The sequence below is a fragment of the Heptranchias perlo genome, chromosome 35, assembly GCF_035084215.1.
Source record: "Heptranchias perlo isolate sHepPer1 chromosome 35, sHepPer1.hap1, whole genome shotgun sequence".
Classification (NCBI taxonomy): Eukaryota; Metazoa; Chordata; class Chondrichthyes; order Hexanchiformes; family Hexanchidae; genus Heptranchias; species Heptranchias perlo.
This window is the reverse complement of record NC_090359.1, coordinates 13076689-13094459: the sequence shown is the minus strand read 5'-3', so window position 1 is coordinate 13094459 and position 17771 is coordinate 13076689. Positions and strand designations below refer to the sequence as shown.

The window sequence follows — 17771 nt, the reverse complement described above, 5'->3', positions numbered from 1 at the left end:
AGATCAGGAGAAGGCGTTCGACAGGGTGGATCACGAGTATCTATTCGGGACTCTGCGCGCTTTCGGGTTCGGGTCGCATTTCGTCGCCCGGATCCGACTTCTGTACGCCGCCGCGGAGTGTCTGATTAAGGTTAACGGATCCTTGACGGCGCCCCTTCGCTTCGGGAGAGGAGTGCGTCAGGGGTGCCCCATGTCCGGCCAATTATACGCCGTCTGCGTGGAGCCTTTCCTGCACCTCTTGCGCAAGAGGTTGTCGGGACTGGCTCTGCGCGAGCCGGACGTGGAGGTCGTCCTTTCGGCTTACGCCGACGACGTGCTCCTCGTGGTCACGGATCCCCTTGACTTGCGGAGGATGCGCGAGTGCCAAGAGGTCTACTCTGCGGCGTCTTCCGCAAGGATCAACTGGGAGAAATGTTCCGGACTCCTGGTGGGTCAGTGGCGGGTGGACTCCCTGCCGGAGGAGCTCAGGCCTTTCGCCTGGAGTACCACGCACCTCCGGTACCTGGGAGTCTACCTCGGCCCTGCCGAGGAAGCCTGGCCGGCGAACTGGGAAGAGCTGGAGGCCAAGGTCGCCGCTCGCCTGGCGCGCTGGACAGGACTGCTCCGAGTGTTATCCTACAGGGGTCGTGTGCTGGTCATAAACCAGCTGGTGGCCGCCATGTTGTGGTACCGGTTGGTCACTTTGACCCCCCCCCCCTGAGTTTGTCGCCAAGATTCAGAAGAAGTTTGTCGACTTCTTCTGGGCCAGAGGGATACACTGGGTCGCTGCCGCGGTCCTGAGTCTCCCGCTTAGGGAGGGCGGTCAGGGGCTGGTGTGCGTCCGCACCCAGGTGGCAACTTTCCGCCTTCGGACGCTGCGGCGATACCTGTACGTTGAGCGTCCTCTTAGATGGCGTGCGCTGGCGACGTATTTTTTCCGCCAGCTGCACGGCCTGAACTACGACACGCAGCTCCTGTTCATCTCGCTGGTGGGCGGCCGCATGTCTTTTCAGGAGCTGCCTGTCTTTTACCAGGATCTGCTCAGGGTCTGGAACATGGTCGCCTCCGGTCGGAGCTCTCGCCCGTCAGGGGTAGCGGCCGTCCTGCAGGAGCCGCTGCTCGGGAATCCGTTCCTCCGCGATATCGGCTTCGGCCGCTCGCGGCTGTCGGTGCGGAGGGCTGTGGCCGGTCGGGTGACCAGAGTCAGGGACGTCCTGGATGGCGGTGGGTCGGGTTGGTTGGAGCCGTGGGCGCTCGCCGCACGGATGTCCTCGTGGCGTGCCGAGGACGCGGCCGCCGCCATCCGGGCGTTGAAATCGGCGCTCGGCCCTGACTCCACTCGGGATGTGGAGGCGGCTCAGGCGTGCGGAGCCATCCCGTCCGACCTGACCCCCGTTCGGACGGAGTTCCTCCTCGGCGCCAAACCCCGGAACCTCCCTCGGGGGGCCGCGCCTCACAACTTGAGTCGTCTCTCGGAAATTCCCTCCGTGCCGTTTCACACCGCGCGGAGGGATTTCCTGTACGGGCTGCTCCTGCACACCATCCACTTCCTCGCCCTCGTCTCTCGGCCGGACACGCCCTGGCGTACCATCCTGCCGTCCGGCGGAGACGGGGGTCCCCATTGGGAGGCTCTCTATACAGGGGTCCTCCCGTGTTACTTTGGGGATCTGGGGTGGAGGGTGGCGCACGGAGCAGTCGCGTGCAACCGGCGGTTACGCCATTTCACGGACACCCAGGCCGCTTGTGATTTCTGCGGCCTGGAGGAGTCCGTGTTCCATCTGTACACTGGGTGTGCGAGACTGCAGCCCCTGTTCCATTATTTGAAGGGGCTGCTCCTCAAGTTCTGGCTGCGCTTCAGTCCCACGCTCCTGATCTTTGGCCGCCCGGTGAGGAGGGGGGCGGGCAGGTCGGTGGACGTTCTCGTGGGCCTGCTCCTGGGCCTGTCCAAGGTGGCCATCCACAGGTCTAGGATGATCGTGGTCCGTGGGGGCGGTCGCTCGGCCTGTCTGCCTCTCTTCCGCGGAATGCTCCGCGCCCGGGTGGCCCTGGAGATGGAGCACGCGGTGTCTGCCGGTACGCTCGAGGCTTTCCGCGGCCGGTGGGCACCGCAGGGGCTGGAGTGCATCCTGGACGAGGACAATAAAATTTTAATTTGAACACTTGGTTTTGGTTTATTTGGTTTTTTAGAAAAAAAAAAAAAAAAAAAAATCCAGGCACCAATTAACAAAGGACAGAAGGTGGGGTGTGATTCCCAGAACCAATCAGAGCTTTGGAATACAGGTGGGATTGGAGAATTATTCTGTGATGCCATTGCTGTTGGTTTCTTTGACTTTCCTCAGACGAAATCTGATCACATCTCTGTTGGGTTGTCTTTGAGACACACCAGCTCGGCATTGGAGGTGTTTGTGGCTGAACTGCCACTGAGTGGAGTGGAGAGCAGAGAGAGCAGAGAGAGCAGGCCCTTGCCTGGGTCCCTTGGGGAGAAGGAGAAAGAAGGAGAAACCACCATCAACAAGGAGGGAGGGAGAAGGAGAAAAAGAGCACCAACCAGTGGGAGGAAGAGGAGGTCGGCGCCGTGAGGTGTGGACGGCTGGAGGTAGGGGGAGGAAGAAGACCATAAAAGGACAGAGGGTTTCCCCCCAAGTGTCCGGCCCGGGACAGCTGGAGCTGCCTGGGTGAAGTTACTTTTCTTTTGTTTCCATCCTTGGAGGACTGAGCCGAGGCAGCTTCGGCTGTCTAGGGGAAGACATCTCCTCCCCACTGCCCACCAGAAGGAAGAAGGTGCAGCCCCGCCCCTCTTCGACCCACTTCAGCGGCAGCCCACCCCTGCGGACTCCCTCCTTTCTTTGGGCGCCATCCCTCCCTCACTTGCTCTCCTGCTCTTGCGAGCTATACCTTTTAAGACATAAACATCGGACAAAGGAGCCCCTCTCCCAAATTAATATTGGCAGACGTGGGAGAGGCGGTTATCCCGACGTCCATTAAGGCCGTCTCCATCCATCGGCCTGAGACTATGGCGTCACCATCTTCGCCGGTGCCGGGACCCAGCAGGACGTATGCGGGAGTTGCCGCGGCGGCCGCTCCTGCTGTTTCTGCCGCTCCTGCTGGGCCGGCGCCGTTTCGCCTCTTGACGAGGAAGAATGGGGTCAAGGCCTACGCCCACCCCAACATGACCATTGAGGCCTGCGTGAAGGCCATGGCCGAGGTTGTCGGCCCCTCGGCCATCGTTGCGGCCTCCAAGGTCTACGGGAAGGCTGTTGTCTTTTTGAGGTCCGAGCGGGCGGTGTCCCTGGCCCTGAGCAAGGGGCTCACGGTGGGCGGGACTTTCCTGCCGGTGGACCCGCTGGAGGCCACCGCGCAGCGGGTTGTCATCTCCAACGTCCCGCCCTTCCTTCCGGATGAGCTCCTCCTCCCCCACCTGCGTCAACTGGGGGAGGTGAGGTCGGGGATAACGCCGCTGACGCTCGGCCTCAAGGATAACAGCCTCCGGCATGTTTACTCCTTCCGTCGCCAAGCCTTTATTACACTGGCACGGGAGGAGGTGACGGAGGGGGGCTTTAACGCCCTCCATGACGGGACAGCCTACCGTGTCTTCTGGACGGCGGAGGGTGGGCGGTGCCATGCCTGTAAGGAGGTGGGACACCTAAAGAAGAACTGCCCCGCCTCCCAGGCCGCCAAACAAGCTACGGCGGCCAAGGCTGGCGCCGCCACCGCTCCTCCCCCTAACCCCGCCCCCGCGTCGGGAGAGTCAACTGCGCGGGCGGAGGTTGCCGACGAGGCCTCCGCCGGGGGGGGGGGGAAGGAGGGCACCCTCGGCCGCGAAAAGCGCTGAAGAAGACGAGGCACCAGGAGGCTGGTCCCCGGGACGTTAACGGGTCTAGCCAGCCCAAGGCCGTGGTCGTGACCGCGGCTGATCAACATCTCGCGGTCGCGACAGAGCCCGGGCTGGCGGGTAGTCAGGAGGGAGCGGAGGTGGGGGCCCCAGCAGACATGGGGCTCCCCCTCCCTCCGCGACCCTCCGGAAAGAAGAAAAGGCGCCACTCCCTGGAAGCGGGGGGGAAACCTGCTAAGGGACGGCCCCCCGTGGATGGGGAGTTGGCGCCACTCGCGGATCCTGCGGCCCCACCCGCTACATCTAAACAGCGGCGGGGGTCTTCTGCCTCTCGGGGGGAGGAGATCGTGCCCGTGCCGCCCGGGGGGGATGGAGAGACCCTGCTGATAGGGGGGGTCGCGGATCCGCCCATAGACATACGTACCCCGTTCACCGGGTCGGGCGTCCTGGGTGCCGGGGCGGGCGAGGCCGAAGAGGCCGGATTCGTCTGCCCTCGGCTCGACCTCTCCCAGGACCTGCTCGACCTGGTGGCGGGGTTTAATAAAAACATCTCACGGGCCGGGTCGGTCGGTGGCGGTGCGGGTGGTGAGACCCCCTCCTCCCAGTATCTGGGCACGGAGCCGGGGGAGGTGGGAGAACTGGAGTATACGTTCTCCCCGGTTTGCCCCTATATCCGGGTGCCTGTTTTTCACCGCCCGGAGGAGGGGGAGGGTCCCCGCCCGGCGCCGCCCTCTGACCCGGACCCCCCGGTGGAGCCCGGGGGGGACTCCTCTGCCGACGATCCGGGGGGTGGGATCGTGACAGAGGCGGGGCCGGCCGGCGCGGCCGTCTCGTTCTCCGCACCCTGTGCGGGGAGTGGGTCGGCCGCGAGCGACGATGATCCGGAGGAGGACGGGGACTCGGTGGTGGGCACTGGGGAGGATTTAGAGTTCGCCGCCAGTGAGGTGGTGGACGCCCTCGTGCCCGGCACCGAGTCTCCCCTCATCCCCGTTGAGGAACTCCGGGATTTTGTGTCCGTTTGGAGCCATCGTCGCGATGGCGTCCGGCTGGCCCTCGACCGTTGGTCGGAGCCGGCGCAGTTAATCCGCTCGGTCCTGGCCGCCGTCGCGTCCGTGGCCGCGGAAGGGGACGACGGCGGGGTCGGGCTGCGTCGGCTCAGATCCCTCCTCACCGGGCTCTTGAGGGAGTGGCGGTCGACTAGCGGCCCCGCTCCCTCCGCGCGTTAGGTTTAAGTAGGTTGCGCTGTGCTCTTGCCATGGAGATAACCATAGCCAGCCTCAACATCAACGGCGGCAGAGACGCCCGCCGTAGATTTGACAAGTTCTCGGTCCTGCGGGACGGGAAGTATGCGGTGTGCTTTCTGCAGGAAACCCACACCGTTCCGGGAGACGAGGCCACGTGGATCCTGGAATGGGGAGGGGGGGTCTACTTGAGTCACCTCGCCAGCGTTTCGAGCGGGGTGGCCATCTTGTTGGCCCCGACTTTTCAGCCGGAGATCTTGGGGGTCAAGGAGCCGGTGCCGGGCCGCTTGCTCCACGTAGCCCTTCGCCACGGGGACGTGCCGCTTCACCTGGTGAACGTGTACGCCCCCTGGTCCGAGGGCGAGCAAGTGAGCTTCTTTGAAGAAGTGTCTACTTACCTAAACTCCGTCGACGCCGGCGAGTGCATTATCCTCGGGGGGGATTTTAACCGTACCCTCGAGGCGAGGGACCGCTCCGGTCCCGCGCGTGCCCGAACGGCGACGGAGAAGTTGAGGGACCTGGTCGGGTCCTTCGACTTGGTGGACGTCTGGCGGAATCTCCATCCCGACTCCGGCCAGTTCACCTTTGTGAGGGCTGCAGGAGGGAGCACCAGAATCGACCGCCTGTACGTTTCGCGGGCGTACGCCTCCTGCGTCCCGTCGGCCTCCATCCGGCCGGTGTCGTGCTCGGACCACCACCTGGTGTGGATGGAGCTCGCTCTGCTCCGCGCCCGGTCGGGGTCCGCGTACTGGCACTTTAACAACCGGCTGCTGGAGGACGCGCGGTTCCGGGACTCGTTCCGTCTGTTCTGGAGCGACTGGAGAGGGAAGCGGGGAGGCTTCTCCTCCTTGAGGCTATGGTGGGACGTGGGCAAGGCTCACGTCCGCCTCTTCTGTCAAGAGTACGCGAGGGGGTCGACTAAGAGGCGGGAGTCCGAGGTCAGGCGGTTGGAGCAGGAGGTGCTTGGCCTGGAGTCCCGTCTCGGTCAGGCCGCCGAGGATCCGGCCCTGCGGCAGGTGTACGAGGAGAGGAAGGACGCTCTGAGGGACCTGCAACTGGTCGGGTCCCGAGGAGCGTACGTGAGGTCGCGGCTCCAGCTCCTGCGGGACCTGGACCGCGGCTCTCCCTTCTTCTACTCGCTGGAAAAGCGGCGGGGGGCTCGTAAGCAGCTCCTTACGCTGCTGGCCGACGACGGGTCCCTCGTCTCGGACCCGGAGGGAGTCAGGGCCCGGGCTCGATCTTTCTACGAGGCTCTGTTCTCTCCGGATCCGTCCAGCGAGGAGGCGCGCAGAGTTTTGTGGGAGGACTTGCCGAAGGTCGGCCCGGAGGACGCCGAGCGTCTGGACGCTCCGCTCAGTTTGGCGGAGCTGACCGGCGCCCTCCACCAGCTCTCCAGGGGCAAGTCCCCGGGGCTGGACGGGCTGACCGTGGAGTTCCTCAGGGCCTTCTGGGACGTCCTGGGGGGCGACTACGCGCGGGTCCTGGGGGAATGTCTGGCGACCGGGGAGATGCCCCTTTCGTGGCGCAGGGCGGTCGTGGTCCTGCTGCCTAAGAAGGGGGATCTCCGCAACCTTAAAAACTGGCGCCCGGTCTCCCTCCTCAGCACGGATTATAAGGTCTTTGCCAAGGCGATGTCTGCTCGCCTGGGCACCGTGCTGGCCCACATGATCCACCCCGACCAGTCCTACACGGTCCCGGGCCGGAAGATCCACGATAACATCCATCTGGTCCGGGACCTGATCCACCATTCCCAGAGGGCTGGTCTGTCGGTCGCCTTCCTTTCCTTAGATCAGGAGAAGGCGTTCGACAGGGTGGATCACGAGTATCTATTCGGGACTCTGCGCGCTTTCGGGTTCGGGTCGCATTTCGTCGCCCGGATCCGACTTCTGTACGCCGCCGCGGAGTGTCTGATTAAGGTTAACGGATCCTTGACGGCGCCCCTTCGCTTCGGGAGAGGAGTGCGTCAGGGGTGCCCCATGTCCGGCCAATTATACGCCGTCTGCGTGGAGCCTTTCCTGCACCTCTTGCGCAAGAGGTTGTCGGGACTGGCTCTGCGCGAGCCGGACGTGGAGGTCGTCCTTTCGGCTTACGCCGACGACGTGCTCCTCGTGGTCACGGATCCCCTTGACTTGCGGAGGATGCGCGAGTGCCAAGAGGTCTACTCTGCGGCGTCTTCCGCAAGGATCAACTGGGAGAAATGTTCCGGACTCCTGGTGGGTCAGTGGCGGGTGGACTCCCTGCCGGAGGAGCTCAGGCCTTTCGCCTGGAGTACCACGCACCTCCGGTACCTGGGAGTCTACCTCGGCCCTGCCGAGGAAGCCTGGCCGGCGAACTGGGAAGAGCTGGAGGCCAAGGTCGCCGCTCGCCTGGCGCGCTGGACAGGACTGCTCCGAGTGTTATCCTACAGGGGTCGTGTGCTGGTCATAAACCAGCTGGTGGCCGCCATGTTGTGGTACCGGTTGGTCACTTTGACCCCCCCCCCTGAGTTTGTCACCAAAATTCAGAAGAAGTTTGTCGACTTCTTCTGGGCCAGAGGGATACACTGGGTCGCTGCCGCGGTCCTGAGTCTCCCGCTTAGGGAGGGCGGTCAGGGGCTGGTGTGCGTCCGCACCCAGGTGGCAACTTTCCGCCTTCGGACGCTGCGGCGATACCTGTACGTTGAGCGTCCTCTTAGATGGCGTGCGCTGGCGACGTATTTTTTCCGCCAGCTGCACGGCCTGAACTACGACACGCAGCTCCTGTTCATCTCGCTGGTGGGCGGCCGCACGTCTTTGCAGGAGCTGCCTGTCTTTTACCAGGATCTGCTCAGGGTCTGGAACATGGTCGCCTCCGGTCGGAGCTCTCGCCCGTCGGGGGTAGCGGCCGTCCTGCAGGAGCCGCTGCTCGGGAATCCGTTCCTCCGTGATATCGGCTTCGGCCACTCGCGGCTGTCGGTGCGGAGGGCCGTGGCCGGTCGGGTGACCAGAGTCAGGGACGTCCTGGATGGCGGTGGGTCGGGTTGGTTGGAGCCGTGGGCGCTCGCCGCACGGATGTCCTCGTGGCGTGCCGAGGACGCGGCCATCGCCATCCGGGCGTTGAAATCGGCGCTCGGCCCTGACTCCACTCGGGATGTGGAGGCGGCTCAGGCGTGCGGAGCCATCCCGTCCGACCTGACCCCCGTTCGGACGGAGTTCCTCCTCGGCGCCAAACCCCGGAACCTCCCTCGGGGGGCCGCGCCTCACAACTTGAGTCGTCTCTCGGAAATTCCCTCCGTGCCGTTTCACACCGCGCGGAGGGATTTCCTGTACGGGCTGCTCCTGCACACCATCCACTTCCCCGCCCTCGTCTCTCGGCCGGACACGCCCTGGCGTACCATCCTGCCGTCCGGCGGAGACGGGGGTCCCCATTGGGAGGCTCTCTATACAGGGGTCCTCCCGTGTTACTTTGGGGATCTGGGGTGGAGGGTGGCGCACGGAGCAGTCGCGTGCAACCGGCGGTTACGCCATTTCACGGACACCCAGGCCGCTTGTGATTTCTGCGGCCTGGAGGAGTCCGTGTTCCATCTGTACACTGGGTGTGCGAGACTGCAGCCCCTGTTCCATTATTTGAAGGGGCTGCTCCTCAAGTTCTGGCTGCACTTCAGTCCCACGCTCCTGATCTTTGGCCGCCCGGTGAGGAGGGGGGCGGGCAGGTCGGTGGACGTCCTCGTGGGCCTGCTCCTGGGCCTGTCCAAGGTGGCTATCCACAGGTCTAGGATGATCGTGGTCCGTGGGGGCGGTCGCTCGGCCTGTCTGCCTCTCTTCCGCGGAATGCTCCGCGCCCGGGTGGCCCTGGAGATGGAGCACGCGGTGTCTGCCGGTACGCTCGAGGCTTTCCGCGGCCGGTGGGCACCGCAGGGGCTGGAGTGCATCCTGGACGAGGAAAATAAAATTTTAATTTGAACACTTGGTTTTGGTTTATTTGGTTTTTAGTATTTAAGCACACCCCACACCCCCCCTTCTTATAAAAGGGGGGCCTAAGGAAAAAAAAAAAAAAAAAAAAATCTGATCACATCTCTGTTGGGTTGTCTTTGAGACACACCAGCTCGGCATTGGAGCTGTTTGTGGCTGAACTGCCATTGAGTAAAAGAAAAAAAAAAAAAGTTCAGTCAGGATGATCATGATTGCTTCCATGATCAGTCTGAAAGACATCCAATCGTCTCACAACAGCGACTCATTGAATTGGAGTCAGGTGACTGCAGGTTGCGTATAAAAGGTGTTGGTTGGTGGGTAAAGGGATAGTTGAGTTGTTTGGTATCATGGGGGATTTTGTAGTGAGAGGTTTGTTCTCGGTGCTGGTGTTAGTTGGAGTGGTTTGTTGCTCTGATATTTGGGAACAGTTTCGAGGCCAGAGATTTCCATGGAGAAGAGTAAAACCCACCCCTGTGCCCCAGAGAGTCTCTCCCTGTGCCTCCCTTTGGTTCCCATTTCAGTGTGTCTGAGGGGAGAAGTCTGTCTCCACTGCAGACTGTGATGGTGCAGTGTGGAGAGCAGAACCTGCTGGTGAGGGTAGACATGGATTTATTTGGAACCAGGCAACTGATTAAAGCTACTGACCTGACCCTGGGGACAGCAGGTTGTTGGCCAACTGGGATCCACTCTCAGAACCACACTGTCCTCTTTGACTATGGGCTCCATGAATGTGGCAGCAGATTGCAGGTAATGTGATTCCTCAATTCTTGCTCCAATTTCACTGTGTCGTTTACTGCCCACTCTGAATTCATTAACGTCGGCAGAAACTCCAGCCACTGAGGAGATCCCTGAATGAAATCAGTGTATAAATTCTTGCCCACTGTTAAATATCACCCTGTGTGAAACTACTACTTTATATTGACCTGTTAATCTTAGCTTTATATTTAAAAAGAACTTCAACTTGTCACTGAGGGACTGCATTTTTCTTAAATGGGTCATTACTACTCTCTAACTCTGAGATTCAATTCTATTGACCTTGAACCTTTACCGACATTCCTCCAAACCAGTCTGTTCTTTTGTGCCTCAATTGATTTATCTTTTCCGTGCCTTCTCGTGGATATTCAGGCCTGTTGCCTCAACTTGTGGTCAATGAATGTTCAATGTGGAAGTTCCTGTTGAGACTTCTCTTGAAAAATGAAACAAGTGGAATAATAATTGGGATACAATGTATTAAAGGGGAACTCCACTTTTGGTTATTACTCCTGCCAATCCCCTTGATTCCACGGACACAGATGAGATTTAAGTGATGTTGTTTTGTGCTCCATATCAGGGTTAACTTGAAGCCCCTTAAGGTGAAAGCTCTATTCTACATGGGAAAGAATGCTCATCAAATCTGGCAGTGCCAATCATTTCAGGGTTTCTGACTGCAGGCCTGAAGTCCCCTATGATAGAAAGTGGACTGAGCAGAGTAACAGAGGCTGCTCGAGGCAACTTCAACCAATGGTGGAGCTGCTTCAATCATGTGTCATTGAGGAACAGCTGAAACCCCTCAAACTGCTGCTTAACAGGGCAGGAAAATTACCAGAAATAGCTTTTGTCCAATGAGACCAGCTCTTCATTCCTTAACCTGATGTCTTTCAGATGGCTGGAGATTTCCTGGTCTACACCACCCACCTGAACCACACCCCAAATGCTCATGGATCTGTCATTGTGAGAACGAATGGAGCCATCATTCCAATTGAGTGCCATTATTTTAGGTAAGAAACTTTACTCTGTGGCAAATAAGGTCTACAGCAGGTGCAGTTCTGTGAAGTTGTCCTGAAATTACTCTCCTGTCCTTCCAGGAAGGGCAATGTGAGCAGTGACCCTATCAAGCCCACCTGGATCCCATTCAGCTCGACCAAGTCTGGAGAAGGGCTTCTGTCATTCTCACTGCGTCTTATGAACGGTATGTGATGGGTGGATGGGGAGTGCTTTTCTGTCGTTTCCCACTGGGAGTTACACCCACTGTCTCCAACCCTTGCCCTCTTGTACTTCAGATGACTGGCTTACAGAGCGCACCTCGACTGTCTACTACCTGGGTGACCTCATTCACATTGAGGCCTCTGTTTCAATGACCAACCACATGCCCTTGAAGCTCTACATTGACAGCTGTGCAGCTACATTGAGCCCAGACAAGGATTCCACCCCAAGATACAACATCATTGACTACCATGGGTAAGGAGCTCTCTGCTTTCTCCAGCTGGTTATGTCTCAATGGGTTCACTGAATTCACTTTGTCCCTTTTTTAATCTATCTTCAGTTGCCTCCTGGACAGCAAAGCTGAGGACTCCTTTTCAACCTTTGTGTTGCCAAGAGGTGAACGTGAGCTGGACAAACTCCAGTTTGACCTGGATGCGTTCCGCTTCTTTGGAGATGACCGTTCCTTGGTAAGAGGAAGCCAAACATTGGGTTCCCCATGTTGGGAGGAGGTCACTAAATAACAACTTGTATTTAATGTGTCCCTCAGATTTTCATCACCTGTCACCTGAAAGTTGCTGCAGTGGATCGGAGCGATTCCATGAACAAAGCTTGTACTTTCCAGAATATGTAAGTTCCCTCTCTCGTTCAGGGATGTGTTGATTAAAGGGTGATGGACAACCTGGTTGATAAACGGATTCTCTGGTTTAGCTGGACCCCATTGGAAGAATGCAACAATGACGTGTGTGCCTGTTGTCATCTGGGCAGCTGCAGTGCCACGAGGGAATTCCGACTTGATTCCAGAGGAAGGAGGGATCTTATATCTGGACCTGGTAGGACATTGATCCCCTTGTTGTTGGTCACCCTTTACTCTCTAACTGGAATGTTTGATATTGCAGAGAGTGATGCTGAATTGAAGTGGGAGGGTGAGGCCTTACTTGGACCCTTGGTCATTCTGGATCCTCATGTGACTGACCTGGCAATTGAGCCCCTTAATGAGGTTGAGCAAAGGATGCAGCAGAGGTCTCCGGGTGGTGAGTTGGCTGACTGCTCGTTTCCATTTTCCCCTCAGTATTTCCTTCACTCACTCTGACCTTTGGTTTCTTGTTCTATTTTTTAGGTGTGGAGTCTGAGGTGATCCTAATTCTGGCCCTGACTGTGACCGCTGTCTCTCTGATCTCTGCTTCTTTGATCGCCTTGTTCCTGTACAGGAAACACAAGCAAACCCAGTTCAACTAGTTATCAAAGACCAATAAATCAGTGACTACTTGTATCTTCTAATGGCTGGTTGCTCATTTTTCATTATCTGGCTCCAATCAGCATGCAATGAGTGCTCAATTCTGTTGGTAACACTCTGCACTCCTCCACAGTTCCTCCTGTTAGTGAAATGGGTTTTAATGGGTCCATGTAAGTCGTGGCAGACTGGCTGGTAATAATGTATCCAGGCCCAGTCCAGGGATGGCTGCAGCAATGGGTGAAGGCTTGCCAGGCCCTCATTGTGCAGGTCAATGAGCTCTGAAGGAACAGTGGGACTGGCCTGAGGGACTGGTGCCGGCTGGTTGACGGCCCAATCTCTCCCTTGGTGCTCCGCAGCCATTGATAACTCGAATCCCCACACGGGCTCAAAACTCCAGTTAAACTCTCCCTTTTGGAGCTAATTGTCCAAACACCAATCGGATTGAGAGTCGGTGGACTTGGAACTCTCTTCCAAGATTGAAGATCCCTGCCCCTGATGTAAAGATTCTTGTTTAGTGGGGGTGGGGCTCCAGGTAGATTTCAAATGCTCAGTGTAAAGGTTAATGTACACAGGGGGCAATGATGTGCCTATTGGGTACAGGCACAGTGAGAGGGCGAGGGATGGGGAGCCCAGAGGTTGTGTCTTAACTCTGTTGGATTTGAATTTCACCTGTCTTCTTGTGAGCAGACAGAAGTTTCTCATCTTCAGCTTCCCCTCACGACAGGCCCTGAAGATTTTATTGCAATTTGAAAATAGGATGAACTATTTACATTATTATCATTCACTGTATTTGAAGAGTGATCATAGGAACAGGAGAAGGTCATTTAGCCCCTCGATCCTGGTCCACCATTCAAAGAGATCATGGTTGATCTATGACATAACTCCATATACCTGCCTTCGTCATATCCCTTACCTTTTGGGTCACAATTTTAATCTGAGATAATAGATTTAACAATTGAGCTAGCATCAACTGCCATTTGTGGAAGAGTGTTCCTAACTTCTCCCACTCTTTGCGTGTCGAAGTGTCTCTTCACTTCACTCCTGAAAGTCCTAATTCTAACTTTAAGGTTATGTCCCCTGGTCGCTAAACTGGCTGTGGTTTTCATAACTTTACAGTGAATTGGGTACAATCCATATCTGGGCCACCCTTGCCTTATGAAATACTGAAATTTGTTCATAAAATGTTCTTCCGATTAATGAGAATGTTTAAATTTACAAAGCTGGGTTTCTTTTTGGTAAATCAGACATTCAGGGGGTCTATTAAACAGGATGTTAGCAGCAAACACCCTCGCTTCAGACAACATTCTTTGGCAGGTGGAGACCACGCCTCCATTTAAATCAAATCATGGTAATATTTTACTTGAGCTATCATCACTGAAGTTTAGTGTTTAAACATAGCAGATCCAGGCTCATTCTGTTAAAGTAGAATAACAATAAGTTAGTGGGAACTTTTAACAATAGCAATTCATTTCTGCTCACTGTACACACTGAAGGTGAATTTTCTTCCAGTGGAAACTGCAGTCAGACGGCCCCTCCTCACTTTCACTCTGAGCTTCCTCACACTATTGACAAATAGTGTTCGGAAACTTTAAACCCAATAGATGACAATACATTCAAGTGTAGTGTAGGTCCATCCTACCCTCTTCTGACTGTTTGATTTACATGTAAATATTTCAGGGAGATTTTACAAACTGGATATACTGGGCAAGAGAACTACTTTGGGCTATTTTACAATGTTGCAAAAAATACGATGTAGAAATGCTTCATGAATTCATTCTCAATGAAGCTTAGGATCTTACAGGACAGAAACAGGTGACTTTCCTCTTGCTCCTCGTCCACTTTAATGTTCCTCTGTTCCAAGGTCCCTGTACACGACCCAAAGCTGGGGTGAAATATGAGCTGTGAGGAGGATACAAAGAGGTTCCAATATGATTTATATAAGTTGGGTGAGTGGGCAAAAACATGGCAGATGCAGTATAACGTGGTTAAATGTGAAGTTATTCACTTTGGTTGTAAAATCAGATTATTATCTGAATGGTGATAGATTGGGAAAAGGGGAGGTGCAACGAAACCTGGGTGTCTTTGTACACCAGTCGCTGAAAGCGAGCATTCAGGTGCAGCAAGCAGTTCGGAAGGCGAATGGTATGTTGGCCTTCATTGCAAGAGGATTTGAGTATAGGAGCAGGGATGTCTTACTGCAGTTATGCAGGGCCTTGGTGAGACAACATCTGGAGTATTGTGTGCAGTTTTAGTCTCCTTATCTGAGGAATGAAGTCCTTGCCAGGAGGAAGTGCAACAAAGTTTTACTGGACTGATTCCTGGGATGGCAGGACTGACTTATGAGGAGAGATTGGGTTGACTCGACCTGTATTCACTCGAGTTTAGAATAATGAGAGGTGATCTCAGTGAAACATATAAAATTCGAACAGGACTGGACAGACCAGATGCAGGGAGGATGTTCCCAATGGCTGAGGAGCCCAAAACCAGGGGTCACAGTCTCAGGACAAATCCAATCCAGCCAATTACTGCCCCATTAGTCTACTCTCAATCATCAGCAAAGTGATGGAAGGTGTCGTCGACAGTGCTATCAAGCGGTACTTACTCACCAATAACCTGCTCATCAATGCTCAGTTTGGGTTCCGCCAGGACCACTCGGCTCCAGACCTCATTGCAGCCTTGGTCCAAACATGGACAAAAGAGCTGAATTCCTGAGGTGAGGTGAGAATAACTGCACTTGACATTAAGGCAGCATTTGACCGAGTGTGGCACCAAGGATCCCTAGTAAAATTGAAGTCAATGGGAATCGGGGAAAACTCTCCAGTGGCTGGAGTCATACCGAGAACAAAGGAAGATGGTAGTGGTTGTTGTAGACAAATCATTTCAGCCCCAGGACATTGCTGCAGGAGTTCCTCAGGGCAGTGTCCTAGGCCCAACCATTTTCAGCTGCTTCATCAATTACCTTCCCTCTATCATAAGGTCAGAAATGGGGATGTTCGCTGATGATTGCACAGTGTTCAGTTCCATTCGCAACCCCTCAAATAATGAAGCAGTCCGAGCCCGCACGCAGCAAGACCTGGACAACATCCAGTCTAGGGCTGATAAGTGGCAAGTAACACTCGTGCCAGACAAGTGCCAGGCAATGACCATCACCAATAAGAGAGAGTCTAACCACCTCCCCTTGCCATTCAACGTCATTACCATCACCGAAGCCCCACCATCAACATCCTGGGGGTCACCATTGACCAGAAACTTAACTGGACCAGCCATACAAATACTGTGGCTACAAGAGCAGGTCAGAGGCTGGGTATTCTGCGGCGAGTGACTCACGTTCTGACTCCCAAAACCTTTCCACCATCTACAAGGCACCAATCAGGAGTGTGATGGAATACCCTCCACTTGCCTGGATGAGTGCAGCTCCAAAAACACTCAAGAAGCTCGACACCATCCAGGACAAAGCAGCCCGCTTGATTGGCACCCCATCCACCACCCTGAACATTCACTCCCTTCACCAGCGGTGCACAGTGGCTGCAGTGTGCACCATCCACAGGATGCACTGCAGCAACTCGCCAAGGCTTCTTTGACAGCACCTCCCAAACCCGAGACCTCTTCCACCTAGAAGGACAAGGGCAGCAGGCACATGGGAACAACACCACCTGCACGTTCCCTTCCAAGTCACACACCATCCCGACTTGGAAATATATCGACGTTCCTTCATTGTCGCTGGGTCAAAATCCTGGAACTCCCTTCCTAACAGCACTGTGGGAGAACCTTCACCACACGGACTGCAGCGGTTCAAGAAGGCGGCTCACCACCACCTTCTCAAGGGCAATTAGGGATGGGCAATAAATGCCGGCCTCGCCAGCGACGCCCACATCCGATGACCGAACAAAAAAAAACTGACCTTGACCATTTCCATTGTAAGGCAAGACAGCTATGGACAATGACTCAGGAAAAGCAGCAGGGATGGTGATCAGAACACAATGCGGGCAGGCAGCTCGATGTATGAGGAGCAATCAGTGGTCACTTGGCCTCTGTGACAAACCATTTTGCAGAGGGTTTTGTGACAAGATGAGTTAAGCTGACCACTTAAATTCTGTTTTAAAAAAATTTTCTTTCGGAGGATTTTGTGACCGGATGGGTCAAGCTGGCAACATTATATTTTGTGGTCAAATAACCTCATAAATCTAGAAGAGTTTTATGAATAAGAACGCCGTATATGTTGTGAGGCTCCTACCACGGAGCTTTAAAAACCCAACATCTTTTGAGCTCAGGGGAGAGGACGGTGCAGAGCAATTAGCGAAGTTCACCCAGCTGTCAGAAGACTACAACCTCTGTCCAGAGATCGACCAAGCTGTAAAAAGACTTCGAAACTGTCAGAAGACTTGAGAGGATTACACCGCCAACTTAATTACAAACTCTGCCCAGAGACCAAACGGTGTGATATTGTTTTAATATCTGTATGATAAGTGACTTCACTCTATTATTACTGTCTTATAATATTGGATACTTTCACATGTTTGATTTGACTATTAAAAAAGAATACATTGATTACCATTTGGCGTCACATCCGAATCTGTTCGAATGACTGAGCACTAATTTATAAAATTGTGTCTCCTCGTTCTTCATTCCGCCATCAGAGGAAATTGATTCTCAATCTAATCTATCAAATCATTTTAACATTTTAAACACCTCAATTAGATCGCCCCTCAAACTTCTATATCAACGCAATACAAGCCACGTTTATGCAACCTGCCCTCATAACTTAACCCTCTCAGCCCGGGTATCATTATGGTGAATCTGCATTGCACCACCTCCAAGGCCAACATATCCTTCCGAGGATGTGGTGCCCAAAACTGAATGCAGTACTCCAGATGGGGTCTGACCAAAGCTCCATACAGCCTGTGAAAGTAGCTGGGAGGGGAATAGAAATGGTGGTGAGGATACGCGTTGGTGGCGGGGCTGAACACGATGGCTTCAGTCTTCGCAATGTTAAACTGAAGGAAATTGGGGCTCATCCAAGATTGGATGTCGGACAAGTATCCTGACCACACACAGGTAGTGGAGGTAGAGTTAATGCACATGGCTCGGGCTGAATTGGGCACGTTGCACACTGAATGTAACCGTGCTGAACTGGACCTGTCCACATCATACGCAGAGATGTGGGTTAAAGTGGGTGTACGACCAGGATCGAGAAATTGGCTGCGTTTTCCGGTTGCAGAAGGAGAGTGTCTCTGATCAGTTATACCTTGTGCTGAGATCTGTTAATTCAGCATTAAGAGGTGTTTAAACCCGGGGTCTTCCTCGTGTACAAGGCTCACCCTCACCAATGGCAGCTGCCTGTCAAGCTTTTCATTATCTTTTCTGAAGAAATGTAATCGGGATCATACTGTGGTTTCTCGGTATTTCACTTTAGAGCTGTGTCAGATCCAATTTCATCAAAACAAAAACACGAGCCTGGCAACGGCTGCACTAATCTGTTTGTATCAATTACTGTAATTAATATAAAAGACCAAAGCACCGAATTGTCTCCCTGGAGGCTGACATCAGGTATAACTGTGTCAACCCTTGAATGTAGAGCAGAGCTTCTTATAGAA

General features: G+C 55.0%; 1 protein-coding gene and 1 long non-coding RNA gene across 2 annotated transcripts; both read left to right on the top strand.

The window, feature by feature from the left end:
• Window positions 1–9584: 9584 nt before the first annotated feature.
• LOC137302244 (zona pellucida sperm-binding protein 3-like) lies at window positions 9585–11870 on the top strand. The gene is made up of 8 exons (XM_067971896.1): window positions 9585–9728; window positions 10623–10738; window positions 10826–10929; window positions 11021–11198; window positions 11284–11410; window positions 11491–11570; window positions 11652–11773; window positions 11860–11870. The coding sequence occupies exons 1-8, from the start codon at window positions 9585–9587 to the stop codon at window positions 11868–11870; spliced, it is 882 nt and encodes a 293-aa protein (XP_067827997.1).
• A 39-nt stretch (window positions 11871–11909) lies between these two features.
• LOC137302080 (uncharacterized) lies at window positions 11910–12221 on the top strand. The gene is made up of 2 exons (XR_010958416.1): window positions 11910–11974; window positions 12061–12221. It is a non-coding gene; the product is annotated as an uncharacterized lncRNA (long non-coding RNA).
• The last annotated feature ends 5550 nt before the right edge of the window (window positions 12222–17771 follow it).